Raw genomic sequence first — 27861 nt, forward strand, 5'->3', positions numbered from 1 at the left:
GCAGTTTCTGACGCTAACCGTAGGAAAATGTATGAAACGGTCATGGAATCACAGGATTGGTTTGGTTGGTTGGAAAAGATCTTTAAGATCAAGTTGAGCCACTCCCCTCACCCTACCGAGCCCAGCACTAAGCCACGGCCCTCAGCTCCACGGCTTTGGGATCCCTCCAGGGCTGGGGACTCCTCGCCCCCCCCCCACCGTCTCGTCCCTGGGCAGCCTGGCACAGGGGCTGACAGCCCTCTGAGGGAAACAGTTCTGCCTCAGCTGCAATCTCAACCTCCCCTGGGTCAACTTGACGCCGTTTCCTCTTGTCCTTTCACTGGTTACTTGGGAGAACAGACTAATCACCACCTCGCTCCAGCCTTTCAGGGAGTTGTACAGAGGGATCTCCTTTCAGCCTCCTCTGGGCTGAACACTCCCAGCTCCCTCAGCCACTCCTCATCAGACTTGCTCTCCAGACTCGCTTCGTTGCCCGTCTCTGGACAAGCTCCAGGCCCTCAGATGTCATTCTTGTACATGTAAGCACGTGTTGAGGGCTTGAGACGCTTTGCCGGAGAACACAAGCGACGAAAGGCCGAGGGCAGCAGCTTGCGTTGCGGCCGCCTTCCCAGGGAGACTACAGCTCCCAGCAGGCAGCGTGCGCGGAGAGGCCCACTCCGCACCCACCGCGGCCGCCCGGGACGGCGCCTGGGCACGGACAAAGCCCGCTGCAGCGCGGGAGCGGCCGCCGCACGGGGAGCTCTTGGTGTGCCCCACACGCCCGGCACGGCGGGGCCGGCCCGCGCTCGGGCGCCGCTCGGGGAGCGCGCTTGGTGTGTCCCGCACGCCCGGCACGGCGGGGCCGGCCCGCGCTCGGGCGGAGGCCCCGTGAAGCCGCCGATGGCGGAAGTGCCGGGCGGCGGGCGGGCGGGCCGAGGCGGAGGCTGCCGTGCGCCATGGCTGGCCGCGGCTCCGCGTCCTCCGAGCACCTGGAGCGGCTGCACGAGATCTTCCGTGGCTTGCACGGAGACCTGCGGGGCATCCCGGAGCGGCTGCGGGGCAGCGCGGCCGGTGAGGCGGCGGCGGCCGCGCCGGGTTGCCATGGGGAGGGCGCGGCGGCGGCGGGACGTGCCGCGCCGCACTGGGAGCTGGGGCTCACACAGCCTTCGGCCTCCCTGCGGCCCGGTCGGCGGCGCTTTCCCTCCTCGGGGGATGTGGGGCTCTCCTGGGGCCTCGCTTGCGTGTCGGGACGATTCTCCCGTAGGTAGACCTGTTTTTACAGCCGGGAGGGCAGAGTGCCCTCGAGAGAGCCCGTGTGCGGGACAGGAGTTTGCCAAGGCAACTGCAGGACTTGAAGGCATCGCATTGGGAACCTTGGACGGGGCGGGTGGCTTTGCCAGGGCTGGATTCGCAGTGTCTTGTTTTTCAGGCGCTGCTGTATTTTTCTGGTAGCTTTGCTGTTATGTGGTAGACCCCAGAAGCGTCAGCGCTGAGTCGTGTGACTCGTCCGGGGCAGCTCCTCTCGAGATCCATAGCCAAGCGCTGCTGTGCTGAGCCTTCAGCTTGGCCTCGTCTCCGAGGAGCAGTTGTTGTTGGAGTATTTCACGCAGTTTCTAGGCGAATTGCCTAAGCTGCAGTGCTTGGGGGGATTTTCTATCTTTTTTTTTTTTGTTTATTTTGGTCATTGTTGGCCTCTTGTTTAAAATCTCATCAACAGAATTAAAAGCAGGTTTTGGTATCACAACTGCCCACAAACATTTGTGGACTTACTGGAGAAGAATTATGTTTTAAATGAATGCTTTTTTCCAACCCGTGGAGTGGAAGAACGTCTGTCAGGGTTTGCAGAGGTGTGTCAGACGCAAAACCTGATTTTGTGGGAATGCTTTATACCACACCAGTGGGGGAAATGCTCTGACAGAACACTTCTCAGCAGGACTTGGCATTGTGCTTCTGATTCGGTTCCTGATGCTTGGCACTGTGCTGAGAACCAGAAAGGGAAGTGATCCTACAAGGACAATTCTATCAGTATCACCAGATCTTTGGTTAAATACTTCCATTGCATGAGAAACGTGACACATGATTGTCATGAGCTGATGTAGCTCAATTTGGGTTCTGCACAAGAAGTAGTAGAGGCTGTCAGCCACGTTCTGCAGTCGTCATTCTCTCAGAATTCATCATTTTTATGTCTTTAGGTGTAAAATCATAAATATATCAGAATATAGCAGTCTGTGCCAGATAGTACAGGCTTTGGAAAGCTTGTGTCCAGCTTCTTACTTGGCTTTCTGTTTTATGATGGCAAAGACTCAGCATTAATTCCAGAAAGAGCTCAAGCCATTGCTAGGTGACTTGGGAGGCAGCATTTCCTTGTCTGCTTGCTTGCAGGTGCAGGGTTGGACAGCAGAGGTAGAGATCTGCTCTTTGTGCTGCTCTTTCTGTGCTGCACTGGGTTTCTGCTTGTTTAGAGACAGCAGCTGTTTTAAGAGTGCGCTGCTTAAATCTGATGAGTGAAATGACCTGTATGAGATAAAACACCGACTTCTGAAGGCTGTTTTCCTGCAGTTTGTGTCCATGATTCCACTTGCAACCCAGCTGCACAAATACCTGCGTCAGCACAAACCTGTGTGTTGGCAAACCGTGGGGGGAGTTGAGGAGAGTGTATTCAGGAGCCATCTAGGGAAGCATTTCCTCCTGAATCTCCTGGGATGTGGATCTGCCTTTCCTGGTTCCAGCTAGTGTGTTGTGTGTTCTTGGTCACAGTGTAGCTTAGTCTCTAGTAGTGCTGTGTGCTACTCAAGGGCATAACTTCTCCTTAGACGATGGGTTTTAATTCTGTCTTAAGTTCTCTATAGTTCAAGTTCTGGGTGTTAGTATGAATTTGAAGTGAAAAGGAGAGCCTGCAGCTTAGGCATGTCATATGTCTGAGAGGACTGCTCTGCAACCACCTGAAAGGAGGTTGTAGCAAGATTGGGGTCACGAAAAATATTTCAGGTTTTAAAAACATCTTCTTTTGTGTACCAGAAGTAGTGACCAACATTGGACAGGAGGATTCTGCTCTCTCCCCTCACCCTGTCTGAAAAAGTTCTGGTAAGAACAGGCTGTTCCTCTTAGAGGTGAATTTTGACCTGGCATCTCTGCAGTCAGCCATCTGTGGCAGCTTCTTTCTCTGTAACCAAATGAGTTGAAGTTCTCTTGTCACTTCTCCATAGCTTCTCTGACATGCTCCTTTGTCTTTGACAGAGGAGAAGAAAAAACTCATCCGAGAATTTGATGAGAAGCAGCGTGAAGCAAATGAGACGGTAAGGCAGGAGCCTGGGCTTAGGCTTTTCTGACTGCTTGAATATTGATTCCTGAGAAAGGACAGTGCTTCCAAATTCTGCTGTCCTTATGGGTCCTATTGCAGCAGGCAGGTGGGGTGTATTTTTTAGCATTTTTTATTAAGTGATCTGATAGATATGTCTGTCAAGACTGGTGTATATATCTATAGACATATTTTGGGGGCTTTTTTGGAGTGCTCTGTTTGGACACAGCCTTCCTTTTATTGAACAAAGGAGAGTGAGAGAGGTGCAATTCAAATTGCTAGAGATTGTAGGGAGGGCACGTAGAGAATCTGCTGCTTTCCCCCCACCCCTTCCCCACTACTGTCTTCTCTCTTATTGGTCCTAACCCACCTGATCTCTGTACAGTAGTCTGATGGTTAAATACCAGAGATCTTGAATGTTTCAGCCTTCTGTTATATAGGCTTCCTGGACAGCAGGTGACATGTACCAGCACTAAAGCTCCCACATGGCCTGTGTTTTTAAGTGAGCTGTTACGGAGTAAGCTTGCTTTTCATACTAAGGTGCTATTTGTTAGGGTGTTTTTGAGTCCCAGCTGAATGTGATGCTTCATTCCCCTGACTGGCTGGGTTTTATTGTTGTGTGTCTGTGCAGGTGGTGTGTGAAATGTAGAGCTGGGATTGTGAGAGAGCTTTAAACATCGTGAATTTGTAACAACCGTCTCTGACAGTTGATGTCAGAGACCCAGAATCTCAGGGTTTACAAATCCAGTTGCCAGGCCCAGTGCAGTGGAGCTCTGCTGAAAGGCTGTGATGAGAAGCTGATACCCACCCTAGAAGTGCTTAAACTATATGACAGTGAGGACTGCAGATTTTGAAGTGAGAGTGATGTTGCAATTGTTGTTTTGTTATTCCTTGAGGCACTGTGTATCTGAAAATCCCTGTGGACTGGATCCCTTAGGCAGAATGGGGATGGTGTTCTCAGTCCCAGAAAAGGGGTATAGGATGGTGAGCTGTTAGCACAGCTGCTGCTAAGTTTGGTGCTTTAACAAAATAACCCCATTTTCTTTGGTTAAAGCTGCAAGAAATGGAGGAGGAACTGAAGTATGCTCCTCTGCATTTCCGCAACCAAATGATGAGCAAAATCCGGGCCTACAGGAGAGATCTCACCATGTTCCAGAGGGAGATGAGGAGCACAGACCTGGGACTGGGCCCTGGCAGTCAGGGCGACATCAAATACGGAATCTTCTCCACAGAAAATGAGCAGAGTGTGAGAACTCGATACAAATTTTATGTATCATTGCTGTGATTGTTTAAAAAATAACATTCCAGATGTTTACAGTGTGTTTACTTGAACTCACTTAGCTGCTGTGCTTGTATAACTCTCTGTATATCTCTTGGCGTGTCAAATGAGTATCTCGGGGAGAAGGAACACCAGTGACTCAAAGGAGAGCCTTTCTGTTCTAAAACAAAGATAGGAGCATAATCAGAGTGGCATTCCCTGAGAGCTGGGTGATTGGTAACTTACACAACATTCTGTACTGAAATGCTGTATTTAATCGTTCCACTACAGCAGTGGAAACACAAAGGTGATGCTCCTGACTGAGCAGAAAGGTTACCTCATCTAGTTTTGGTCTCACTCATAGTGAAGTGTATGAATTAGGCTTCTTCGGTGGAATTCTCTTTCAAGCGATCTCATTGTAAATAATTTCAGGAAAACATCAGAAGTCATCCCCTGGTACTTCATTCACTAGGGATGTGCAAGAAATACACTGATGTAGTTGGTTACCAGCTCCGCTTCCGTAGATCTCAGCATGGAGACTGAGTCTGTTTAAAGTGGAGGTGTAAACTGGAGGTGGGCTTTTTGTCTGTCTTCAGGAAGGAAGGTTTGAGAAAGGCTCTTTCCTCAGTGTCTCCTTCTGCAGTAGATTAGTAAATTTTTGCATTTGATCTGTCTTGGTTGGTTCCTCTAAAACTTGAGAGCAGGGTGGTAGATTAGACTCTCTGGAGCCTAAGAAAATACTTTATTTTGAGCTACCTTTTGACCCCAAGGTCAGCAAACATTTCTTATCCTCTAGCAGAGGATACTAACATGAAAAGAGGATCTTTGTTCCTTAGCAGCCCATCTGTTAGTGCAGTTTGTTCCCAATCCTTTTCACTGTAAACTCTTAATGATCTTCCCTGGCAACCAATTGTGAAGTCACAAATGAGACTGAGTTTAGATGGGAATGGAAGGAAAAGTTGGCACCTGGAAGGCAAAGATACTTTTCATGCAGGTGCTCCGTGATGGAAAAGAAAATTTTTGCAAAGACAGTCTTCATTAATTGTTTTAACTCTTTAGCTGTGTGTCCTTTTCCAAGGTTTAACCAGATTTGGCCATAATCTGACCAGGGGAACCTGAACTCTCAAAATTCACTGGGCTACATCAGCTAAAAACACAGCATGTGCAGCTTCTGTAACCTCATGGCCCATAGAGTCACCTCAGAACTTTTTAGATGTCAGATGCCTCTGTCTTTGGGCTTCCTGGTCAAGCATATATTGTTTTTTCCAGACCACTGTGCAGTCGCAGAGGGTGCTACTTCTGCAGGGAACCGACAGCCTGAACAGAGCCAGCCAGAGCATCGAGCGCTCGCACCGCATCGCCGCCGAGACGGACCAGATTGGCACCGAGATCATCGAGGAGCTGGGGGAGCAGCGGGAGCAGCTGGAACGCACCAAGAGCAGAGTGAGCTGAGAGACTGTGGACAGTGTACTGAAACAGCCTGGCGCCGTCTTAGTGGGGGTTGCATGGCAGGAGGTGCTCTCGGAGTACTCGGGACCTGGGAATGCGGTTGGTGTTTCTGCAGACCGAATCCGGGCTGCCGTGTTTCTGCATTGTCCTCATAAAACAAAAATAATGGCTGCAGAAGGGCCCAAAGCATGAAAGCCAAATGCCTGCTGTTGTGTCTGTGCAGGATTGCGTGTTAGACCTATAAAGCTGATATTATAAAAAATAGCATTGCTGAAAAAATAACAGGTTTTGAAGATGAGAAGGAGTTGCCCACCACTAGGTTGCCCATAAAGCTTTACATCTGGGAGGCAGTTAGCAAATTCTTCTAATGAAATGAAATTCAACAGAAGCTTAATTATTCCTAACCTTACAATATTTGTAGGTTAGCTAAGGAGAAAGTGGTATCAGGCAAGATGCCTGTTCCTCGTAGTTGGGTCAAGAAGCTCTGCTTCTGCTGTGGAAGCTTTAAACAATAGTTCATTTGTTCTGCTTACACACACATGCAAAACTGAGAATCTGGTTTTTAAAGTAACAAACTGATGGGATTTTTCATGTATGCAAGGGATCCTGAGTACAGCTTTTAGGTGAGTGACTGGCTGGGGGGTGCAGTGCTTGTCAGGTGTGCTGAGACAAAACAAAAACCATACCCTCTTCCTTGGGAGCTCCCTCTGCTCTCTGTGACAGAGCCTGGTGCTTTCTTATTGCAGTAGGTTTTTGGTTTCAGTTGGAGAGCAGGGAAGGAAATTTGTAGATAGTATTTTGTCTGTTCTTTTTCTAATGAAAAAAGCATGTCAGTCTGTCCACAGATTGTTTGTGTAGCTGGGACTTTTATTGTGAGCCTTTTAGGCTGAACTGTCTTACACACCCCTTCCAACTGGAAGCAGACCTCCTTCTTGCTTGGTCTTTCATAACAGGTTGGAAAGCCAGGATGCTTTCAGTGGGCTCACTAGTTTTCTCCCCAGCTTGGTCCCATCCATCCCAGTGCAAAGTATTGTACCTACAGGGACACGTTTGCAGATGCAAAAAAACCCCTGCACTTCTCTTCAAGTGCAGAGGGATTGTGCCAGCAGGAGCCTGGGAGAGTCAAATGACCTGCCTTTCTTTTCTCTTCCCTTGAAGGTTTGGGAGTGGGGCCCCAAAACCTTACCTGGAGACCTGTAGTGGCCATATGGCATGAATCCCGACTGGCTGTGAGACAACAGCTTTGTTAGTTGTCTGTAACCTCACTTAATTATGTGTCTTAGTAGCTGGGAAATGCCTGACAGTTCATTTCTGAGCACTACAAAGCCAAAATGGATTATCTATTAACGGTTCAGAGTGCATATCCACTGGGTCACTTGGACCTGCCAGTGCAACTTGTTCTTTCTTTTCTGGGACTTGAACAGCATTTCTAACAGTTCCAAATACAGCCTGGAGAGAACAGTCAGTATCATTTGCTTCTGGTGTCAACAACTAGAGTGATGAAATTAAATGTAATGACCTTTCTGATACATGTACATTAACTACAGATGCAGAAAGGGAGCCTAAATTGCCTGTCTTTGTACCTAAGGGAAAGTACACATGAAAGTCTTAATTCCTCCATAGAATGGAGACAATGCTTCCAGCTTGTGTTGTGTGGTAAGAACAATACTGTCTCTGAATTTTGAGAAAGTATGGTTAGCCTGGGTCTCAGCATTAATTATTGCATATCAACACCAGCTACTTCCAGGAACATCTTTACAGTTGCTGCATACTCTTTCAACTGATGAGTAACTTTTGTTTCTTTGTAGTTGGTGAATACAAGTGAGAACTTGAGCAAGAGTCGCAAGATTCTACGTTCAATGTCCAGGAGGTGAGTAGTGTGACTGACTTAGAGCAGCACCCATTAGACAGCATTGCTCCCTGCCCAGGCAAAAAAATAGTGGTGTGTCAGCTCTAACTGCAGGGAGGCTTTGGGGACCATGTGTGTGCCTGTGGGCAGATGCTGACTTGTGTTTTCTCCGAGTAATTATTTAATGGAGTACAGGTAGTTGAACCCCACTAAACTTTTGCTGTTCCTTTAGGATAATAGGGCATCTTTAACTATCCTTGATGAGAACATGTGGTGAGGACATAAACAAGGGTCAGTGAATTGCTCACATCAGATGTGGCTCCGTGTCACTCGGGCTGGGCTGTAGGTCTGTGCCATTCTGTGAGTGAGAGGGCAGATGGCACAGACACATCTGCTCAGCCACAGCCGTGCCTTAGAGCAGCTGGACTTGGGATTGACTAACTCTGAGCCTGAACACCTACTGCTTTGGTAACTAAAGCCTCAGCTGCTTTAGTTATAGTGTCTTAACTATATGGTTTCATTATCTTTATAAACCAGTACACAGAGTACTTCTGGCATAATACCCTTTCCTTTATACCTGTTGCTAAAGGAAGTTGAGAGAACTGTGCCATTTTCCATAGTAGAAAGTACATTATTTTGAGATTTTATAGTTTTAATTCAAATACATAGTTCAAGTAAAAGCACCACAAGGTGGGTTTTAACACAGGAGTTCAATGCAGCTTTCCCTCCTCACACACAAAGCAGAATGATCTACTTTAGCAGGGCAGGGGAAGAGGAACAAAACTGCTGCTGGTGGAAGATGATGTGAGCAGAATTCCCAGGAAAATAGGAGTAGGAAGTGATTGAGTTTGTCCCTTCCTCCTTGTTAAGTTATTCAAATAGCACTTTGTGGTCTAGCTGAAACAGGGGGCATACTTACAGAAGGCAAGACGGTGATCAGATTACCTAGAGGCTACTTTCAGAATCAAGGAGGAAAAAAGCTACCTTGGAATTATTTTTTTTTTAACTTTAGGGTAACCACCAATAAGTTGTTGCTGTCAATCATCATCATCCTGGAACTAGCCATCCTGGGAGGGGTGGTCTACTACAAGTTCTTTCGCAGCAGATGAACCTTCATGCCTGAGATGAACTTTCCCACTGTCGAGGAAGGAGATGGGCTGTCTCTTCCTCCCTCTGGCTGAGGATGGAACTGTCTCATGAGACACCTCATTCAACTGAAACTGTACAGACACTAGACAGACAGAGAAGGGGAGTAAAAGGAAAATGCAGAGACAGACTTGAACTACTGGTAAGATTAATAAGAAGGTAATAAATATTTTATTGTCTCAATTTGTATATACTTAACTAAATGAATAAATCTTGGTATGTCATAAAGTAACCACAGATCAGTGGAAAAGCTAGTTTATTTAAAAATTGAGAAGGTAACAGTATTTGCAGAAGGTAATAGTGTTGACAATCTATCCACCAGTGCCCCCGCACAGCTCCGTAATGTCCAGCACACCCAGCACTTCGGGTTCCTAAATCCTCACTTGCTCTTCACTGTCAGATTCATCTGGAGAGCTGGGTGTGGAAGTTCCTCAAAAGCAGTGTGTGCTCCTTCCCTTGTCTGCCCAAAGCACGTCGCAATCACGTCCACTGCAAGACTCGCGGTTGCACTGACTTCCTCTTGAGAAGCTCCAAGCAGTGGGTTGACTTCAACCATGTCTACAGCTGAAAGCATTCCTGTGAAAATGATGTACAGCTCTGTTACTGTGTAAAAGGGTATAAAATCAGCTTTTCACTCATTGCAGCAAGTCTCGAGCTTGTGACCTACTCTGCCCCTTAAACAAGTAAAATCAGCTCTCAAAGGAGGGATGAGGTTCTCATTCTTAGATGCACGTTTGTGGTGTTAATTTGGTTTGTTCTTATGTCACCACTACCTCATTCACGCTTTTAGCATTCAAGAAAAACAAGTTTGATGTTCCATATAGGTTTGAGAGGAATGGGTTTTTTTAATCTTGTTTTCTCCCAGTCCAAAAATATGGGGATAGAAAATGGTCTCACCTGGTATTTTTTGCATCCTATTCATGATTTTACTGAATCTTGTCTGATTGTGTTCTTTTCCTTCTTTTACTGCAAATAACTCACTGTTTAGACGCTTTAAATAAAAACACTGTGGTGTAAGGAGGAAAGGCCTCACACACTGAGTCACCTGTAAGGTCCTGGGTGAAAGCTTGATGTGTTAGCCCTGAATCCTCAGCTGGAACTTCAGACTGTTTACAATGGTTTGCAGCTCTTTTCTTAATTTCAGATGCCCATTTTTATATCCTGCCTCGTGTTTAGGAATGGGGAACAGTATTATACAAGGTGACGAACTCATTGTTGGCATCAGTTGTTAGGTATTTTATTGATTTTGGTAAGTGGAACTTTTTGATGGTTAAGTTGCTTCCACTACCTGGGCTACTGCCAGACTATAATAGCATCCTCTTCCCTTGCAGAAGGTTGAATTTACTTTGGAGGCACCTTTAGCTTTGACTACATTTATGTTATGATCTAGTTACACAGGAAAAATGTAATGAGTATGAGCTGGGCAGCCGGCCCTGTCCTTGCTTGGTGGGGCTCAGGTCCTACCTGTGTTGTGTATCTCCTCTGTGATGTACATGCCTTCCCTGTACGTCAGGCCGCCCAGAACAGGAGTCCCAGTTGCTGGAGCCAGTGAGGGATCAAAAGCATCAATGTCAAAACTCAAGTGAATTGGTCTCTGTCTCCTGAGGCAGAATAAACCAAGAAAAGACATTTCAGAACCTTTTACTTTTTCTACATGTATTTCTTACTGTCCAGGCTGATCAGCTTCTAGGATGGAGGAAGCACCAAGCTTGAGTTCCTAGACAGCTCATCAAGGGAAAGATAATATCACATGTTAGTTACTTACTACATGGAGTCTGACAGTCAATGACAGTTTAATAAATTGGACACTGCTTGTCACTGAGCTGAGCTAGTTAAGTACTAAACTGTACTTTCAAGAGATGCTCAGTGGAGAGAAGCATCTGGATTAGCTGCAGCTGGGAAGGGTGAGCACCCCTTCAGGCACATCAGTGTGCAGTACAGGCACATGGTGCTTGTGACCTTCTTCAGAGACCTCTGCTCCGTGGTGAGAGATCACCCTTTTTGACCCTGAGCCCCTCTACCTGGCCCTCGTCTGGTACCTGAACAAGTTTAGCAAAGACTTGAGTATGGCACTGCAGCAGAGCAGTGGTCGCAGTGCCCTTGCCTCGCTGCCTTGGACTCTTGAGTTGATTCAAACACCTTTAAAAACTGCAGCAAAAGACACAAGTCCTTACTTCAACAAGTGATACAAAACAGAGCCCCAGCTGTAGCGACTAACAACCTCTGTCACAGCTTTTTTGTCAAACACTGTGAAATGGTTCCAGTTCAAGGTGTGGAAGTTGAAGACTAAAGGACTGAGACTTTGCTATTTACTGGACACACGAAGTTCTGTTAGGCTGCCTCGGGAAAGGAGATATTCAACAAGTGGATGACAGGAGTAGTTTAAATCAGATAATAGTTTGTTACCTGCCCATCAGTTGTTCAAATGTTCTTTCCATAACTTTCTGGATTCCAAGGCGATCAATGTCCCTCATGGAAAAATACTGGATGTCATAGTTCTTCAAAATATAGCTGTGAAAATAAAGTAAATCGTTACTGGATTAAGCTTGGATCCAGCAGTCCTCGTGAACAGGCAGCTGGGGAAAGCAGCTCAGGATTTCAGCTCTTACTAAAATCCTTCAATCTGAATCAACTTACTATTCAGCAGGATCCACATCTCTCAAGCCAATGTACACGATATCAGATGCTGACAGGCAGGGCTTTAGCCAGGAAAAGCCAGGGAGTTGAGGTACCTGCAGGCAGAGGTTCAGTACTAAGTTTAATGATGGATGTAACAAAACTGTATTTAATGCTTCCCTCAAAACTCTGTGTTTATTTATAACATCCTTTGTCTAAACAGAGAAACTTCATCTACTGAGAGTTTAGCTTCCTGGTTTAATCAGTCCTTATTTTTGTCACACCTTTCTAGCTGAATTGATGAAGTTAGATATCCAAAAGATGTCCAAAAGGGACACGTAGGCTTTAGGTCAACCTGCTGTTCAGCATCTTGACAGTACTTAGGGCTGTTTGTTTGTAATACTTGCCAGTGGAGCCACCATCAGAGCAGCCACTTAAGAGAGATCAGCCAGGGATAGCCCCTTCCAGGCCCCAAGGCTGTCAAAACACGAAAGGGCCAAACCAGGCAGCAGCAGCAGGTGAGGTCTGTAAGCTGCTGGTGCTAGAGGTGAGCTCGGCCCAGTGGGGAGGTTGCCCGTGTTCCTCTTCTGGTACAGCAGCACCTGCCCGTGCCCAGCCACAGCCCAGCTCCTTACAGGGGGACAGCCCCAGTCCAATCGTGTGTGTCTGTGCGTGTGTGTATCTGCATTTCCCTCTGCGTGTGTGTGTGTGTGTGTGTGTGTGTGTGTGTGTGTCTGCATTTACCTGTATTTGTGTGTGTGTGTGTGTGTACATGGACACACACAGAGACTTTTGCTTACACTCAGATAACCAAGGTCTGCATTTGCAGAAGAGGAGCAAGCACTGCACACCACAAAAAGTAAACTGCTCTGGAGATTTCAGTGTGGGCTAACTGTACAAGGCACTTACTTTATCTTGAAGCTCTCTCAAGAGAAATGAAAGGGGTTGTCCATGGAGGCTCCCAGACTGAGTTGTGAGAGGGGTGTTGATGTCAGCGTGTGCATCCACCCAGATCACACCGAGGTGTGGGCACTGCCGTGCGTGGCCACTGACAGAACCAAGTGCCAAGCTGCAAGTACAACAGCAAAGTTGTCACTGTTTCTCTTTCAGAACAACTCTCTGCAACTCTACCCCATGGTATTGCAAGCAAATGACCCCGAGTTGTTTCCACAGGCCCCTTGGTTTTTAACTACATTCTCACTCTCCCCACGTCAGGCTGCAGCATGCACTGTCAGTTGTTTCTGGTTCAGCTCACCTGTGATCACCTCCTATAGTGACACAGCTGTGCCCAGCAGCTACTGCTCTGCTGACGGCATCAGCCAGCACCTGGCTGGCCAAGCCCACGGACCGCGGGTACAGCACCAGGTTGTTGTACAGCTCATCGTTGGGAACCTGAGCGAAACTCAGGTCTCCAAAGTCGTACACTTGGCACCCTGGAAACAGAGCAACAGCAGGAGAAAGGGAATTACTGAAACAAGTACCCAGAGAAACGTTCAAAACAGGGCCCACTCAGGAGATGGCTTGGGCAGTACGAGAGGGAGTGGATTCATCTGACTGTTCACATGCCCTTCCAAAAACTGTCACAGCTAAACAGACTAGAAAGCTTAAGATAGTGTTGTTGCTTTAGTTTAGCAATAAGATACAACTGTCATAGAAAGTCACCTAGTTTCAATTGTTTCTTGACCATTTAACACAAAAAGCCCAGTCTGTATTGCCATCTTCCTTGCAATATCCAGGGCACACTGCATACTGCTTTAAATGAGCTCAGCTGCTCAAAGGTGCCTAGGACTACACATTTACTAACTACACCTGAGTCCTAACAGTTATTTTCCATTTTCAAACCCCACAAGAATCCAGGCACAACAGTACCAGTTACCAATAATGGAGATTTTCTTACAGTATTCGCAGGCAGCTCCGTGGAGGAGGCACCGGTGCTTTACAAGAGAACCCGTCCATTTCCTCAAAGCAAGGTGTTCCAGAAGGCATTTTAATCCTTGGGCTTTTATCCCAACCCAACTCTTCGAGATCCTATCATTGCCAGTTACAACATGATGGGCTGTTGAAGCCCCACAACACTCTGGATCTGAGACTCGGCCTTTCTTAAAATACATTTCTACCTGCTGACCCTGAAAAAGAGTAATTTCCCACCCAACTAGGAGCACACTTAGTAACTGGCTGTTTAATTCTCTTTATGGACATTATGGAGCTCGTCCTTTGAAGCTCTGCTGTCTGATACCATGTGCTTTAACAGCCATTTAGACAACAGCATTTCTAACAGTATTTCACAGCCCAGAGCCTCTCAGTTTCAGATAGGCCTGTGCTGTCACTGCAGGCACTCATCAGGACTGCAAAGGCCCTGAGGTACTTACAGCTACACCAATGGTGGCCTAGTAAGTCAAGACCATCCTGAATACCAGTCATGCCTCTCCCATTTGTTCCTCAGAAGTCTGTTTACAGTTCAAAGCATCCAAGCTACAGCTTAACTTTTTGCCTTTACTGTGGCTAAGAGGGCAATTTGAAAAGTCAAGGGAAGCAAAGCAACATGAAGAAAGCTCACTTGGGGCTCTGCTTAACTCTCTTTAAAACATTAGGTAATGCCCAAGCACAGGCTCTGTCAATTTGCTTGGCAAAAGTAACATAAAGTAGCACTGATTAAAACATGATTTTATTATCATTTCAGCTGCCAAATAAGGAAGCCATTCATTTCCTACCATCACATCAGGTTCATACAGCTTACAAGGTGCCTTTGGTAGAGATGGATGGCTGGACACTTTCAGAGTCCAGAATGCTGACCTCTTGCCCACTTTTCATGGTTCTCCTCTCCTGCATTAAGATGCCTTTCTCTAGTTATTTTTATTTAAGAGCCTAATGTCTGTTAAAGACAACAGATGCCTCCAATGTTTGTTTCCATCTTCAGAAGATTGTTGTTCAGAGTTCATAAACCTTGTAGCAGCCTCTTTTCTCAGCTTTGTGCTTCCTTCTTACTCAGGTCCCCTGTGTTATCCTTAGCAAGCATGTGAAAACAAGTTTCCCAGGGTGATAGGGTTGTTTTACAGCCAACTATCCAACAGCTATCTGATTAAGATCCAGTTACTCTCAGAAGTACTCACTAATCCAGTCCCTAAACACTGATATCTTCCTCCTTTTTCTCCCATGGTGCCTGGAGTTTTGAAAGCTATGATTAAATGACCTTTGGGCAAACGGAAAGCTTGATGAATAGATAGGACACCCCCCTCCCCAAAGTTGCCCAGTACTTAGATAACCACATATCCTGAAGTGCTCAGAAGTGTGTGTGTGTGTGTGTGCATGTTTGAATAGATATTAGGACTGACCAGATACCCAAGAGATTAAATAAATGTGCACGTTTGTCTTAATGCAGCAAAGAGAAAGGATTTATATAAAATTAGCTGAAGTGATTATGGATTATATTTTCTTAGCTTCTATTTAGAGCTCAGATATTAGCCTCATACTCAGAGACCTCAATTGTTTTCCATTTCATCTGCCTGCTTGCATAGAATTTTGATTTAAGGAAACTAGAAACCCAAACCTCTCTCAGCTACATTATTTTGCCCAATATGGGCATTATTTGGCTCAATGGATACACACACTGGAGCACACTGCAGCCTGGGGGATGTTGCTGGTACCTGGCCCTTAGTGAAAGATTCATGTAACCCACCACACCAGACAACATGCATTTATTTTCTTTGGTAGCTGGGACACTGTTAAGATACTAATAGCTATAAACAAACAGCTTTTTAAAATAGCACAGAAGTTAACATGAAGAATACACACAGGCCTTTTTAAAATACAGTGGATGTGTGGAGATAGGAAAGCCAGCTTCCCTACACTCATTACAAAGCACAGCATCCACACCATTTGTCAGTGCAGCAGATCAGGTCTGGCCAGGATTCAAGTTCTTTAAAATGAAACTACTACCAAGTACTTAAACATCACAGACATTCTGCTAGTAAATAAAGAATACGAAATCAAAAGTCTTTTGTTCCCCTTTCAAGCCCTAACAGAAACTACATTCAAATTACAGATATATTGTTTGATTCATTAGTCAATTATCAGCATCACAGAAAATTTATTACAGTCAAGTCCACACAAGTCAGCTCCATCAGCACTCTGGCTCAAAGAGGGTACTTTTTGAAGTGAGGTGAGCAAAAAAAACAGGCTTGATGCATGTATTTCTGTTACAAGGGTTTGAAAAAGATGAGGAAGATAAAGGTGTCAATCTGAACACACAGTGCAGTTACATAAATAAGATGTATATAGGCACGACAGTGCTCCTGTTAGTACAAATGACTAGCGTGTAAAGGCAACACACATAGCTCTTCTACAGCATCAGAGTGCAGTCCTTGGGGGTTCAATGGCTCCTTCTGACAGAGTTTCATCAACAGAGCTGCTTGGGGGCACATTTCAGCCAAAAGTAGTTTGGCCTGAAGTAGTCTATAAAGTAGATCTTTCCTAGGTCAACTTTTGATCAGAAGAGGGAAAGGTCACAGAGGCATTCAGCAGACCAGGGGACGGAGGGCAGCCACTCCCTCAGCCTGCACAGCCAGAACCAGAATTTACCTATATCTGGTAAAAGAAATTAACTCTTTTTCCATAATTAGAAACCCAAGTTATACTTAGGGGGTAAAAGGTAGAAATACAAATCAAGAACATACATAAGGCAATAGTTTCCTACATGGCTTCTCAAATAAACAACTAATGTAGCACTGGGACAAAAGATGCTCCTCAGCAAGCTGTGCGACAATAGCAACGTTCACATCCTATCATCTTTTTATACAGGACCCAGAGCAAGCAGAAGTTGCTATAGTAAGTCATTTCTCTGCAGATTTAGAGAAGATTTTCTCCTTTAAAAGCAGATGACTTGTAAGTCTCGGGACGTTTAACTGGAAAGTGTCTGGGCAGCAGCAAGGAGAAACTCCCTCCCATCCTCCTCCACTCAGATACTGCATCAAGGCCAGAAGCAGCAGTCTGGGAGCAGGAGATGCAGCTGCCTGCTGACATTGCCCAGTGACATGCTGCTGTAACAACTGTAACTCCTGGGCAGCAAACAGGAACGGGAACAGAAGCATCTGGAACATGAGACAGGAATGACCTGACACTGTTTACACTGGGAATTTGTGAACTGGGATGTAAAAAAAATATGTCCTAAATTAGTGGGGAAATTAAATCTTTCCTCTTCTGTGTTTCTAAACCTTGCTGAACTACTTTCAAAAGGATCTGGAAATCCCACAGTTACCCCATGCTATGTGTCATATAAACCCACTCACACAAAAGCGCCACTTCTGCAACTGTTTTCTCAGATTACAGCCCATTTAGTGAATCACCAGGCACAGAAAGGCTTTTCAGGAAGCAGTAAGTATTATCAATAATAATTATAGGGCAAACAGCATTTTCCTTCCTGTGGACACAAAGGGCCATAAGCTGTTACCATCCTTCTCTTCAGTATAAACTCATTGGTTTATGGTACAGACTTCGTAATCCTCTCTGAGACACTCAAAATGTTGCAAAACAACAAACTACTCAATTTGTCATGACCAATGCATTCTCAATCATATTTTAAGACAGCTTTAACCATCCATAATTATCCAGGGTGTGTGCGTGTGTGTGTAAAAACTATACAAAGTGTATACTTTTGTTCTACATGAATACAAGATTAGGTAATCCAGCTTAGATTTCGGCAGCCTTGTTTAATCATCACCTTCTTGCTTGGAAGTTTGTTACACAGTGTCTAATGTTCTTCAAACCAAATATGTATCTGCTGGAAGAAATCTATTATATACAGACATCTGATGGCTCAATAGATTTCTCTGCCAGCTCGTAAAATTTCACTTCTTAAAAGGCAGGTTCATGTCTGTAATTTCCATCCTGTCTTTTGGAATCAATAAATACAAAGTTTCTGTGTCTATTAAAAGGCTTCAGCTCATAAAACAGCACCAAGCAAACCCGATTCCAACTGCCACTCCATGTCTCTAGTCCTAAATTGTCCTTTGCATCAAACAAGAAGTATTTTTTCCACCCCTCAATCAAGCAGCCACTTCATTTCCCTTTGATAACCATTTATAAATTTAATCTCTTATGAAATCCAGTGTGTTTGACCTGAAGAGGTCTCCAAAAACGTCAGTGTCAGGTGTTGGGAAACATTTGCACTGTGGCTTGCATCACAGAGGAGACAAGAGAACCTTGCATGTCCTAGTTCCCTTCAAATAAGCTCAACTCAGGAAACATTCCAGTAACCAGAACAAGTAGGCACAATCATAGGAAGTCATATCAGAACAGCTCCCTGCAACAAGAGCCTTGGGCTTTAGGTCATTACAGAAGTAAGAAGTTACTAGATTAGTTAACAGAGATAACACTTCAGAGGAAGGTAGAACAGACCACAGAGTGCTGAAGCTTTCTCTCTCCCTCCCTCTTACCAGCTGCAAGGTAAGAGTGTTAGTCCAGCCTGCTTCTTCACCTCATTTGTTTTACTTCAGTGCCTCATTCCCTGCTTTTCACCAGGTTGGTTTACAACAGAAACTTCCACCTTCTACCAAAAAATAATCTCCTGTACCATGTTCACAAATACATGCCTGACTTGGGTATCTTGGTCTTGTAAATCCACAGTGAGAAAGGATTAAAGTTTCAAGTGAGAGAGCAATAACAGATCCTGTGCAGCATAAAGCAGATCAGAATCCAACTCGTTGCCTAAGTCTTCCCTCTATCATCTTCCTTTGTGCCCTTCCCCAGTAACTTCTCTCCTTCCATACCACTCATGGTAAAAAAACACAGTTAAGAAAACCCAAACAGCACAGCATGTGATCTAAACTTATTCCAACCCAGAGGTAGTTTTATGGAAGCAGGAACTCAGATAGTTCATGTACTACATAAATTTTATAATTTAAAGATACCAAGGATGAAGGGCACCACCATAAAATCAAGTAAATACAAAACCCTGAAGAGCTCTGGGTTTTGGTCCTTTAATCTCCTTTTATTGAAAGATTAGGAAGAAATAATCAATTCAGGGTTCCTGATCTGCATCAGCACAGCTTGATTTTTTTAGATGTATTTAAACTAAACTGATATGAGGAACAATTACAATCACAGCACCGACTGAACTTTCCCTCAAATAAACAAAGCTTCTTTTAAAGCCAGCTCCAAGGATAATGCATAAGATGCACCAGACAAATAGGAGAGGAAAAAGACAAACAAAATCAAACCAATGACTGACACAAAGCTTTTCATTCCAAAGCGAAACCAAATAGATTGTGTCCTCCATCAGTGTGGGGAGGGAGAATTGATCTGACCTTCTGCAAGGAACAGTCTTACTGTGCTTTCACTGTTGCCATTTTTCTAGTAACCAAGGCTAGTTGTGATCATTCAAACATCAATGGGTCCAGCATTCAAAAGGATAAGCCATAACTGCTGCCAGACCACACTCCCCCCACTTCTAGGAGCTCAGCTTCCAGTGCTCAATGAGGTCTGTTGTAAAGCAGCCACCTAGAACCAGCCTGAGTGGAGGCCTCCCCAGAAGAGCTCTCAGCAGGGCTCCTGCTGCCTGCCTGGCTACAGGAGCCAGCTCCTGACTGCATTCCCTCACAGAGTACCTGCCCTCAATGCATTCTGACAACAGGCATCATTTCAAAGACTCACTGCAAATGCCAGTGACAACCAGCCCATTTGGCTGTGCTTTGATTTCTGTCAAACCACTGGTCTTTGGAGTTAATCAATCATGGCTGATCGACCGCTGAGGTAAACAAGAGTAAAACAGCCTCTTGGATCTCATTCTCTCTCTGCATAAATAGAATGAGGTCATTTATTCTAGTTACAGAAATAAGCTGCAGCACTACATAAGCAGGTTTTACCAATGCTATTAGATAGAGGTGTTTGTGTGTGCTTGTGTCTAAGGGGAAGAAAGGAAAAAAGGACTGACAGTTACCTGTTCTGCTTCAGAGGAAAAGGAAGGGGAAGGTGTGTCTAAGAAGGGCAATTGCCACTTCTGCTTCATAGGGCAGAAGACTTGGCTGTTAGTCAAACATCTTTATGCTCTATCCTAACCCATTTCTCGTGAGAACGTTCCTAGCAAAGTAACAGACCTAGCTGTGACAGTGCTGACAGCAGAGGTGATCAGAACGAACCCATGAACATGCAGAGATTTAACTACACAACATGCTGCTTAAAATGCCAGCAGATACTTCAAATTTTGCCTGTCTCCCGTTTCATCAACAGCAGAAAATGTGAGGGAACAGGCTAAAGAGGACAGATCTTGATATTATCTTTACAGTTAAATTAAACTTTATTGGAATTCTACAGATTAGAGATATTTGACTGGCTCTACTAGACTAGAAAGTCTTAAAAAAACCTTAAGTGCTGAGCTTTGAAGAGAAACAATGGAGATCAGAGCTAGTGCAAAGCCAAACTAGATTCTAGCTCAAGAATACTGGATTCATGACACTTCTTGTTTCTAAAATAAATGCATCTGTCAAACTACAGCCTGTAAATTCAATCTTAATTCAAATACAGGGCAACTAGAGTCTGCAGGGACACTGACAACTCTTTTAATGCTTATTTACTAGATGGGCTGATAGTCATTATTTTAACCAACCCTGCAGCTGTAACTCTTGCCAGTCCACATCTGCTGAACCCCAGGCACCAGTACCTCATTAAGCATAGCTTGGTGCATAAACTTACTCCTAAACTAACTGAAAAGATCTAGGTGAAAAAAAGAGGAAATATATGTAGAAGCAGCTATTTCACGTTTAATTGTTAAGACTTTACAGAACCCCATGAGCAATGCTGGTGAGACAGCAAAGTTGAATTGCTGGTTTTGGCAGCAGATTTTAGTACGGGTCCAGTGGTTTTAGGCAAAGCAGGAGAGTATGTCCAGTCACATGAGGATTAGGAGCTCCGTTTCTCTTTTAGAGGAGGTTGCTCTTGCTGACCTCCCAAGTCCTATTACTGAAAAGCTTTGATCCAGTCAGACAAAAAAAAAAGTAATATTATGGCCATTCTCTTTGGCAAATCCAGCTGCACTTCTGCCTGTAAGCCACGTGTCTCTCCAGTCCAAGTCAACAACCTGGATCCAAGCTTTGCTCATCCATTCCAGAGTAATACAAACCCAAGTGTGGTTAACTCAACACCCCAGCCACATCCTGCCCTAAATAAAGGAGAAAAAACTCCCAAAACAATCAAGACCTGCCAGAAATCAACAACAGTTAACACACGAGGAGTACTTGGGAAGAAATTTCATACAGATGTTGTTCCCAACAAAAGAGGTGCTCTAAGTCACCTCAGGGGCTATAGTAATTAACACAACAGCTATCTATTGCCTATAAAAGTATGCAAGTGATCCTTCTCTCTAAACAAGAGACTAGGCAACACTCTGGATTTCGGTTGGAATGGATTCTCTGCTTAATCTGCAGCAAACACGGCAGAAGCAAGAAATTCTCACTTTAAAGAACTTTGTACTTTACATCTTCTATAGCTCAGGTCAAGTGCACACCACTCATCATCCCCACTCCTTTCCACTAAAAGTCCAAGAGCCTCCACATATTGAACCCATTTCTCTCTACTGCCAGAGCAATACACAGTCCCTGCAAGCTTAGTGCCTCTTCCTCCTCCATGCCAGGGAACCTATTTTCGTACAGCACTCTTCCATCTTACCAAAGAAATGAGAGCTGTTTAAGGTGTTAACATTTCAGTTTCCCTCGAGAGAAGCAGCAGAGCCAAAAGACAACCACCACCAATGTGAATAAAAAGCCCCACAGGCTTAGTCAGTTATGTTTTTAATTATCCCTGCTACAGACTTGCACACTCACTGGCTTTGGCTTGGGATCTGGAGTCCTGCTCTATTATAGCCTCGTCTCCTGAGTACACCTCGAGCTACTAGCAACACGTAACAGTGTTCTCTCTGCCTCTAACAAGGGGATAAAAGTCACGTTGGTGGCTCAGATTCATCTCCAACAGTCTGGTGCAGACGAGAGATACCATCTGCCTCTAAGCTCCCTCCTCATATTTCAGCCTAGGCAGAAACAAGCCATTCATAGGCACTCATCATTTTAGGCAGCCAAGAATTTATCATACCATGTAGGTATAGTCACAGGCTCTTTCAAGGTATGGATCCCACCAAAAAATAGAAAATGTAGTAGCTCAAGGCATTGCAATAGGACTGGGGAAGAACAGAAATCAGGGTAAGGTGAAAGGAATGATAAGATTTCCTCCCAAAGACACCAGCCAGTCCCAAAGACACCAGCCAGCAAAAGCAAAATGTAAAACAGCACAAAGATGAAGAAACAAGGTTCTAGTGCTTTCACTCTGATGTGGCTTAAGCACTGTCAACAGAAGCCATGAAGAAACAAGGGTCTAGTGCTTTCACTCTGATGTGGCTTAAGCACTGTCAACAGAAGCCATGAAGAAACAAGGGTCTAGTGCTTTCACTCTGATGTGGCTTAAGCACTGTCAACATAAGCCATTACATCAGGCATACAAAAAGCCACGTGCTTGCTTGATAGCTAAAAGTAGCAAAGTATTTACACATAAGACTAAAACCAAATAAACACAGAGCATCAATCTGACTACCTGGGCACTACATTTTAGGAGATGGTCTGAAGTCTCCTCATTTTATGTAAGTTGAATTGAATTTGAATATGCAAATGAAAAATTAACAAATAAACTTTACAATTTCAGGCAGAGAGAAGAATCTGGTCACGAGAGGCCTGTCCCACTCAAAACAAGGGAGGACAATTTCATTTGAGAGGTACTGTTAATACATGAACACTGCCTCTTTCCTCCATCTATACTTCCTTAGAACACCCACAATCCACCCTTGCTCTCCGACTAAGAAGCATCTTGCCTCATGCCTGGTTCCAAGCTCTGAATGACAAGGAAAATCATGTTTATAGAACTCCCTCACATCCCAGCAGGGGATGCAGGCAAGCAGCAACAAAAGCTTCAGAAGGAGCCAACACAGACAGAAGCCCTGTATCTTGGATAGATGTTATTTCGTTTTAAAGGAGAGATCTGATCAGCTGCAGTATTACAAGCAACAAAGTACCACAAAAACTTTTGATGCTTTCAAGAGATAAATAGCATGTCCACGTTAATATTGAGAAGAAAATCCTGTGACTATTGCCTTCTTCAGAGAAGAAAAATCATGGTGTTGGAAAGACAAAGCAGCCGAAGTGTTACTGCCAGTCCCATGTACCACGGGAGCCCAACCAATGGCACCACTATCACAGTGCTACAGGAAAAGTTATCCTGCCAGCCCAAGGAGGTAAAATAAACATCCCACACACAAACCCAACCATTTGTTAAGTTTCCATGAACAACAGATGTGCACAATAAAAAAGGCTGCATGGTGGCATCCCCCTCAATCCACCATCCTACCCTCCAGCAGATTGGTTTTGCAAGATAAACAGCTCCCCTGTGCATGCTGGTGACTGTTCCTGTTCCAGGATGAGCCCTCACAGCACAGCCTGTCACAATCCATGTGCCACCTGAACCTGTTCCTGAGAGAGCTGCAGAGATTTATGCAGCAACAAACATCAACATGAGTGGAAAAAACCCAAACCCTGCTCCAGTGGAAGAGTATGTTAGCAACAGGAAACAGAAACTGCAGGAGGAAGACATCCCTGTTGCAAGGGAAGGGCAAGAAAACATCTCCATGTGCATTACTGAGTAAACAGTCCATAAGCACGTAAACAGTCAAAGTACTTTTCACCATCCATTATTTTTTGTTCAGCTTGCTTCCTTTCTGTCCCCACAACTTTTTGTTACTGGAATACAGAAAGGGCTTGTATTCCCCTTTGTACTTTTTCCAAGTTCCCATTGAAGTCAGCTTGTGTCATGCAAATAAGGATTTTTTTCTAGTTTTTGGAGGAGTTGTGTGTTTCTGGGTTTTATTTTTCCAAAAGAGTTCTTATCAAATTAAAGTATTAGATCTGAACTACTTGAAAGAGAATCTCAAACCTTCCTGTAGAAAACTGTTATTGATATAGAAATGAACTGCTGCTTATAAGTCTTGTCTAGACTAACAAGCACCCTCCTTTCAAAACTGGTTAAATTGTTAGTTTTAAAGCTCAGTGACACCCAAACTTGCTTTTATTCCAGCATATGTCATTTAGACACACACTTCTGTATTTGTAGAGGTTATAGATCGCATTCACGAGAATTCAAGTATTGCCAAGGAAGGCATATATCTCAATTTCACATAAAGCAAGACAACAAAAGAATGTCTACTCATTTGATTGCAAATTGAGACTCTTCAGTTTGCAAATCACAGATCTGCTGGATAAGCCTACCACATAACAATAGGTTCTGGTTTAAACTGGCCTTATAATTCAGAAAAAATTTGCTAGAGGGTTGTGAGGCAATTATCCTTCCTCTGCACCATCTAAACTCCACTAACATTAACCATACTTAAAGCACTTAACAGTTCTTTCCGTGGTCCACCCTTGCAATCTATCCCCATCATAGTGCTTTCAGGAACTCTTTTTAAAGATTCTCCAAGATAGTCCAGCTTTACTTCGTGTCCTTTTTCCAGTAACTGCAATACAACCTTTTGCAGGTCTCAGCTTTCAGAAACACCAGATGGGAGAAGCTGAAATACAGATAAGTGCATGACTTTGCTTGAACAGCAGTAGTGGCAACAGTGAAGAGACCAGAAACTTTCCATTCACACGGCGCTATCTGCAAGTGTTTTCAAAGCAAAACTTCAGGCAAGATGTCCCAGGCAAATTTCTCCAGACTTCTGTAGAAAGTTCTGCATTTCATCACTTGAAAGCATGCAAGCACCGTAGGAACAAGCTAAGTAGCTGGTGATGAATACGAAAGGAGAACACATAGGATGCGAGAAACCGACGGACACGACTAGTCAAGGGAATGACTCGACTGGATGGAGAGCACGTAACCTCTCCGCCAGCCTCTCGTTTCCCCGGCGCTGCTGAAGCCGCGGCGGGCAGCGCAGGGATGCGGGCGCACATCCCACCCCATCTCATCCCATCCCGCTGCCCCGGGGGGCGGGGGCAGACCCGGCCGCTCTTTGTTTTAAGGGGAGCCGACGCGGTGCCCGATGCGGCCGGTGTGCGACAAGCCGCTCCCTCCTTCCCCACAGCGCAGGAACGCAGCGGCGTTGCCTTCCCCGGGCACCGGCGGCTCAGCGGCATCCCGGGGTTCGTGACTCACGAGAAGGAACCTCCGCCACCTCCTCCCGCCCGCTCCCCATCCCAGGCTGAGTCACGCTTCACCGAAACGAGGGGTGAAAGGGGTGCCCCGCCAGGGGAGGGGGCAGACCGGGGCAGCCCCGCAGTCCTCGCCGCCGCCCCCCACGCTCCCCCCGCCGTGCCTCACCGAGCCCAGCCAGCCGCTCCACCAGCCCGGCGGCGCGGAGGGTAGCGGGGCCGTGATCCACTCCGCGCCGTTTCTGCGAGACAAAGAGAGGAGGGATGCGTTAAGCCAGCGCTGCCTGCAGTCAGGTACGCGAGCCCCGCCGAGGGCAAGGCGAGCCGAGCGGCTGCGGAGCCCGTCAGCCTCCTCAGCGGGGCGAGGGACGGCTCTCCCCCCCGCGGCCCCTCGAAGAGCCACGAGATGCCACCCCCCCCCCCCCCCCTCCAGCCGAGCGGCCGCAGCACCCACAAACCCCCTCAGCGGGGCGAGGGACGGCTCTTCCCCCCCCCCGCGCGGCCGCAGCACCCACAAGCCCCCTCAATGGGGGGGGGGCAGGACGCCTCTGCCGCCCCCGCGCGATGCCCACCTGCCCCCGGGACAGCGGGGCTCCCACCAGCGCCACCGAGTGCGCCTGCCGGGACAGCTGCGGCCCCGCGCCCGCCCGCCTGCGGAGGAGCCGGGCGAAACTGCTGCGCAGGGCCATGATCCAGGCGCCGCGGAGCCACCGAGCGATGCCGGCGGCGGCTGCCGTGCCGCTCGCTTTAAGAGGCGGCCGCCCCCGCCCCGCACACCCCCGCGCGGCCGGGCCAACGGCAGCGCGCGCGCACGGAGGTGTGTCCCGCGGCGCACGCGGCCGAGCGCGCGACAGCCCTGGGCGCGGGGGGCGGGGCGCGCGCGGCGGAGCGCAACCAAACAGCGGCCCCGCCGCAACCAAACGGCGGCCCCGCCGCAACCAAACGGCGGCCCCGCCGCAACCAAACGGCGGCCCCGCCGCAACCAAACGGCGGCCCCGCCGCAAACAGCGGCCCCGCGCCCCCCGCCCCCGGCCGCCGCCGCCGCCGTGGGGTTTTTCCACTGGCGGCGGGCAGCGCTGCCAAGGCCCCCCCCGGTGCGGCGAGGCCCGGCCCCTGTACCGCCACTGCACCGGGGCAGCTGCGGCAGCGGCTCTCGCTGCCCTGCGCGGGCACAGGTCTCAGGTAATCCCCCTTTCCCGGGGTGCTGGTGAGCGACCAGCCTCGGGGGCGGCGCTTGGCGTGGGACGGTGGAACTGGTGGCAAATGATCCCCCTCGGGCGAGCTGGCAGCGCTGAGCTCCCGGGAGACACCTCCCAGGAACGCTACTGCTCGGGTTTACTGGAGAAAAATGGGGGTGATGCTCTTCATCTGATAACCCTGATAAGGCCTTAGAAAAGCCGCCTCTTTCTGAAAGCCCTCACTGTTCCTCTTCGTGGTGCGTTTGAAGGATTAAAGATTACAAACTACACAGCTCTTACAAACAGCTTGTAAGAGCTCCCACCTTTCCCCTCGTGGGAAGGAAACGTGGCTCCCACTGTCAAATGTGCAGTCTTCAGAGCACGTGTTAAAGAAGGGCCATCAGTGTTCACGAGAGCAGTGATAGCACAAACGTGGCTACACCGGAGCTTGCAGTGACACAAAAAAGGCACACGTGCTTTTGCTTTTTCCTCTGAAGATTCCCAAGCCCTTTGCTTGCCTTTGCTCCTTGGTAACTTCTGTCTTTTTGCTGACATGAGTTGCCATCACCACTTCTCCAGGAGCTCACACTTTTTTTCCTTGCTGCCACTGCCCTTCTCACTCTTCACATTGCTTTTCCTTCTTCTACACCCTACTCTTATTTTCCTTTCCTCTTCTTCCTTTCCCCTTCTCCCCATCCCCATCTCCTACGCTGTCATACCAGAGCTGATCCTTTACTTCAGTCCTTCTGACCTGACATTTCAAAGATTTATTCCCTTTAAAAAACAACCCTGGTAACTCACGGTTTCTATTTATTGTTGGGTTGTTTTCCACTTTCTCTCCATCTATAAACATCTTTCACCTTCTTTTTAACTGCAGCATTTTCTCCTCCATTTCTACAGTTCATTGCCTGCCCTGATACTTTTCAGAGCTTCAGCCCACCCCTCACCTCGGATCCTGGACACACTGTGTGATTCTTCCACAGCTGCCACCCACCCGCTCCCCCAGGCCTGGCAAACATCCCCAAACATGGGGATTCTTCAGCGCTTCTTGTTTTCTCACGGCTGCTAAAGGCTCCTTTGTTACCTTTCCAAGACCAAGTTATCAGGTTTATATATAGCACTCATCCAAGAGCTCTGAAGATACCACAAATTCATTGCTCATGGAAAGCTGGTATCTGCAGTTAGGGCTAATGGACACACTCCAGGACTGGATGGGGGGCGGGGGGGGCGTGTATACAAATTAAAAGCGCAAAGGAATTAGATGATGGTTTGGAAATGACAGAGCTGTAGGCAAGTCATGTGCAGTAGTAACTGCAAGTCTTAAAGGGGATACAATTTAAAGGCTCATTAAATCCCTCTACACCAAAGCAAAGTCTCCAATAAACAAGGTACTTAAACGGCAAGGAACGAGCAGACGCTGCTGAACTCCGGGAAAAAAACGAAAAAACAACTCCAAAGACCTTGTAGTAAAGGCCGGAACAGATAAAAAGATAAATTTACTTAGAATTGGCAAGGGAAAATGGGGGGAAAGCCCCTCTCCTCAGCGCGGCGAGAGACACACACACGGCACCGGGGAAACCTGCGGCGTTTGCAACCGACTGAAACAACGCAACGCCAGCGCTGCCTCGCGAGCGCCTGCGAGCCGCGGAGCCCCCCGCTGTGGATCGGGATCGAGCGAAGGCGCCCGGCTACAGCGGCACCTCCCCCGCGACCGAGCGCGGCCGGGGCGGCCTCGGCCGCCGCACCGCACGAGGGAGCGCGCGTGGGGCAGCCGCCCGCCGGCCCGCACCCTCCGCCCCTTCCCGCGGCGGGACGAGCGCCCGGAAACGCGTGAGCGCCGCGCGCCGCCCCGCGCCGCCCCGCGCCGCCCCGCGCCGCCCCGCGCCGCCCCGCGCCGCCCCGCGCCGCCCCGCGCC

At 47.0% G+C, this 27861-nt stretch overlaps 2 protein-coding genes across 4 annotated transcripts; one reads left to right on the forward strand and one right to left on the reverse strand.

Moving 5' to 3' along the window:
* The first annotated feature begins 879 nt into the window (after nucleotides 1-879).
* On the forward strand, nucleotides 880-11833 carry VTI1B (vesicle transport through interaction with t-SNAREs 1B). Of its 3 annotated transcripts, none has more exons than XR_009818898.1 (7): nucleotides 880-1050; nucleotides 3217-3275; nucleotides 4332-4523; nucleotides 5805-5978; nucleotides 7793-7854; nucleotides 8846-9121; nucleotides 9380-11833. XR_009818898.1 is itself a non-coding variant. In XM_061997852.1 (6 exons), the coding sequence occupies exons 1-6, from the start codon at nucleotides 936-938 to the stop codon at nucleotides 8940-8942; spliced, it is 699 nt and encodes a 232-aa protein (XP_061853836.1). In that variant the 5' UTR covers nucleotides 880-935; the 3' UTR covers nucleotides 8943-9211. The 3 variants fall into 3 exon arrangements, 1 of the variants encoding a protein (XP_061853836.1); XR_009818899.1 differs by having other exon boundaries at nucleotides 9302-9386; XM_061997852.1 differs by lacking the exon at nucleotides 9380-11833 and having other exon boundaries at nucleotides 8846-9211.
* Nucleotides 9185-25497, reverse strand: ARG2 (arginase 2). Its single transcript, XM_061997850.1, has 8 exons — nucleotides 25340-25497; nucleotides 24937-25009; nucleotides 12851-13028; nucleotides 12505-12664; nucleotides 11617-11711; nucleotides 11386-11490; nucleotides 10444-10580; nucleotides 9185-9555 (listed from the first exon to the last, which is right to left on the reverse strand). Exons 1-8 carry the CDS (start codon nucleotides 25454-25456, stop codon nucleotides 9359-9361), a joined length of 1062 nt encoding a protein of 353 aa, XP_061853834.1. The 5' UTR covers nucleotides 25457-25497; the 3' UTR covers nucleotides 9185-9358.
* Between the last annotated feature and the right edge of the window lie 2364 nt (nucleotides 25498-27861).

Source organism: Colius striatus, chromosome 6, assembly GCF_028858725.1.
Source record: "Colius striatus isolate bColStr4 chromosome 6, bColStr4.1.hap1, whole genome shotgun sequence".
NCBI lineage: Eukaryota > Metazoa > Chordata > Aves > Coliiformes > Coliidae > Colius > Colius striatus.

Coding starts and splice junctions, on each gene's coding strand:
- ARG2 (XM_061997850.1), bottom strand. CDS start 25,456: ATGGCCCTGCGCAGCAGTTTCGCCCGGCTCCTCCGCAGGCGGGCGGGC. Junction 10,581..11,385: donor TTTGAACAACTGATGGGCAG/GTAACAAACTAT, acceptor ATTCTGCCTCAG/GAGACAGAGACCAATTCACT. Junction 9,556..10,443: donor AGAGGAGATACACAACACAG/GTAGGACCTGAG, acceptor TCATTTTCACAG/GAATGCTTTCAGCTGTAGAC.
- VTI1B (XM_061997852.1), top strand. CDS start 936: ATGGCTGGCCGCGGCTCCGCGTCCTCCGAGCACCTGGAGCGGCTGCAC. Junction 1,051..3,216: donor GCTGCGGGGCAGCGCGGCCG/GTGAGGCGGCGG, acceptor TGTCTTTGACAG/AGGAGAAGAAAAAACTCATC. Junction 5,979..7,792: donor TGGAACGCACCAAGAGCAGA/GTGAGCTGAGAG, acceptor GTTTCTTTGTAG/TTGGTGAATACAAGTGAGAA.